This window comes from Ipomoea triloba, chromosome 3 (genome assembly GCF_003576645.1).
Source record: "Ipomoea triloba cultivar NCNSP0323 chromosome 3, ASM357664v1".
NCBI classification, from domain to species: Eukaryota; Viridiplantae; Streptophyta; class Magnoliopsida; order Solanales; family Convolvulaceae; genus Ipomoea; species Ipomoea triloba.
In genome coordinates this window covers 13797289-13799547 of record NC_044918.1, presented here as the reverse complement: position 1 = coordinate 13799547, position 2259 = coordinate 13797289, and the positions used below count along the sequence as shown (strand labels likewise).

At 44.4% G+C, this 2259-nt stretch overlaps 1 protein-coding gene across 1 annotated transcript; it reads right to left on the bottom strand.

The window, feature by feature from the left end:
- Positions 1 to 326: 326 nt before the first annotated feature.
- Positions 327 to 1720, bottom strand: LOC116012178 (protein EXORDIUM-like 3). Its single transcript, XM_031251656.1, has one exon. It carries the CDS (start codon positions 1600 to 1602, stop codon positions 583 to 585), a length of 1020 nt encoding a protein of 339 aa, XP_031107516.1. The 5' UTR covers positions 1603 to 1720; the 3' UTR covers positions 327 to 582.
- Positions 1721 to 2259: the final 539 nt, after the last annotated feature.

The window sequence follows — 2259 nt, the reverse complement described above, 5'->3', positions numbered from 1 at the left end:
AAATGAGGTTGATACAAAAAAGAAATCATATTACACACATTCGATTTGTTTTTTTTTTTTCAAAAACAAATATTACATTTTCTTTTTGTTTTTTTTTTAGAAGGGTAAAAAAGAAAAAGGAAAGAGACGTTTGTATAATTGATGTGGCACGAAACTCAAGGCGACATGGCACAAAGCCAATAAATAAAGCAAAAGAAGCAAGACAATGATGGATGATGAAATTTAAAATTTTGATCGGGTTTGGCACGTCAATGAATTTTGCAACTCACAAAAAATGTAAAGTAGCAATAAAGAATCTTGAAGACGACCACCTACTATCTTAATTAGCTTTCAGAACAACACAACATTTTTACTATATTGTATACAGAACAAGACAAGATGGAACAACGTCAATTATTTATATAGTACGTATAGGAATTTAGACAAAGCTTAACTAATATAATTATCCATTAACAGGGGATTAACAGATGAGATAATGGATGGGGGGAAGTTGGGAACAACAAACACGAAAAAGGGAAGGGGTACAACGGGAATAACGGAAAGAATGAATGGAACAGTAAACGGACGGCGATGATCGAGCGTTTACTGGTCGAGAGCGTTAGGGCCAGAACAGTAATTTTTGTAATGGTTCCAGAGCCACTGGACCAAGTAGCGCCGTCTAATCCCGTTCATGTTGTACGTGGCACCATCTCCGCCGTTCAACATTTGGCCGGTGTAGGAGCCCCCGCCGCCGGTGCCGTAGATGCCTTCACAGAGATCCGCGATTTCCACCGGGAAAACGGGGTCGCCGCCGGCGTACCACGCGTTCACCAACGGGTTCGTGGACAGCTCGGCAATCTCGTGGCCTATCACGCTTATCATCCCGTCCACCCCCACGTCGCCGTTGGGGGATTTCACGGCCTTCAGGCCGGGAATGTAGCCGGGGACGGCGAAGGGGTACGCGCACGTGCCGGGGCAGAGCTTGGCGGAGTTCCCCACCCACGCGTACGGCAGCGTGTAGCCGACAATCGACGGGAACGTGAAGTAATGGAAGCCGCAGACGTTGTTGCAGAAATCCTGAACGTACACGTCATCGGAGGTGAGCAACAGGTAGACCCCACTCTTGGGATTAACCGGTAACGGCCGGGTTTTGGCTGTAACGGCGGCTTTGATCACGGTCTGAACAGTCAAACGAGTCAACGACTTTCCATGAGAGTAAAACCGGTCATTCTTCTCATCTCCGAGGTGGACATTCCGGGAAATATTAGCCCCGGTCTGATCAGTGTACAGCTGAACCGTCTTCCACCACCCGGCCACGGAGGGCGGTTTGGAATCAGCGGCGGAGATTGCGGTAACGAACTCCCGAATAATCCGCTTCTGGGCGTTCGTCCACCGCCCATACCATATCGGATAAACGGTGATATTGGCAGTGAGAACAGGGCCCATATGGTACTTCAAGTGGATGAGATCCGAGGAGCCCTCGTACTTCTTAGACCCACCAAACATAAAGTCGGCGGCACTGTAATTCTTGTTCTGCCATGGCCGCCACCCATTAACCGGCGGCGCGCAGAGGAACAACACTCCGACGAGAACGACACACCGGAAAATGCAACACCGGCGCATTTTAGTGGGAGTAGCCTAGCTGAGATATTTATGTATATGAGATGAGAGTATAGTGCATAGAAAGAAGGAGTGGAATGGCGGAGTGTAAATAGGTACAAAATTTGAATAGAGCGATGCTTTTCGCTTTAAGGTGGTAATGGAAGACAGGTGGGATTCTTAAAAGTGTAAGGTGGTGAGGTGGGGCCCACTGCCGAGTGTGTCATGATGGCGATGGCGTCCTCGCCGTTTGATCACTGGGAAAACGGCAACGCCAGCAAAGGCCACTTTCGGGATTTCATAACATTTTATTTTTTTTGGTGAGAGGGATTTCATAACATTGTCTTCATCATTCACCCATGTGGAATATTATTTCCATTTTAACAACATCAAATTAACGATGGTAATTTCATGGTTATCACTTGTCACTATGTTTTTTTTTTTTTAAATTCATTTTCTTTTATGGCTAAAGGACAAATGTCGCGGATAGAACGATAAAATTAAAATGATCAAAAAGTTTTTTTTTTTAAATGATCAAAAAGTTAGTAGTGAGATTTCTTATTTATTGCTTTAATTGTAATTCATTCACCTGTCCTTTTATAGATCGGGTATTCATCCAAATATCTTTTTTTAATTATAAATTTACACTCTAACATGTCTAGGTGAGATTACGAACATAAT

Excerpts from the sequence above, each read along its gene's own strand:
- LOC116012178 (XM_031251656.1), bottom strand. The coding sequence starts at position 1,602 with ATGCGCCGGTGTTGCATTTTCCGGTGTGTCGTTCTCGTCGGAGTGTTG.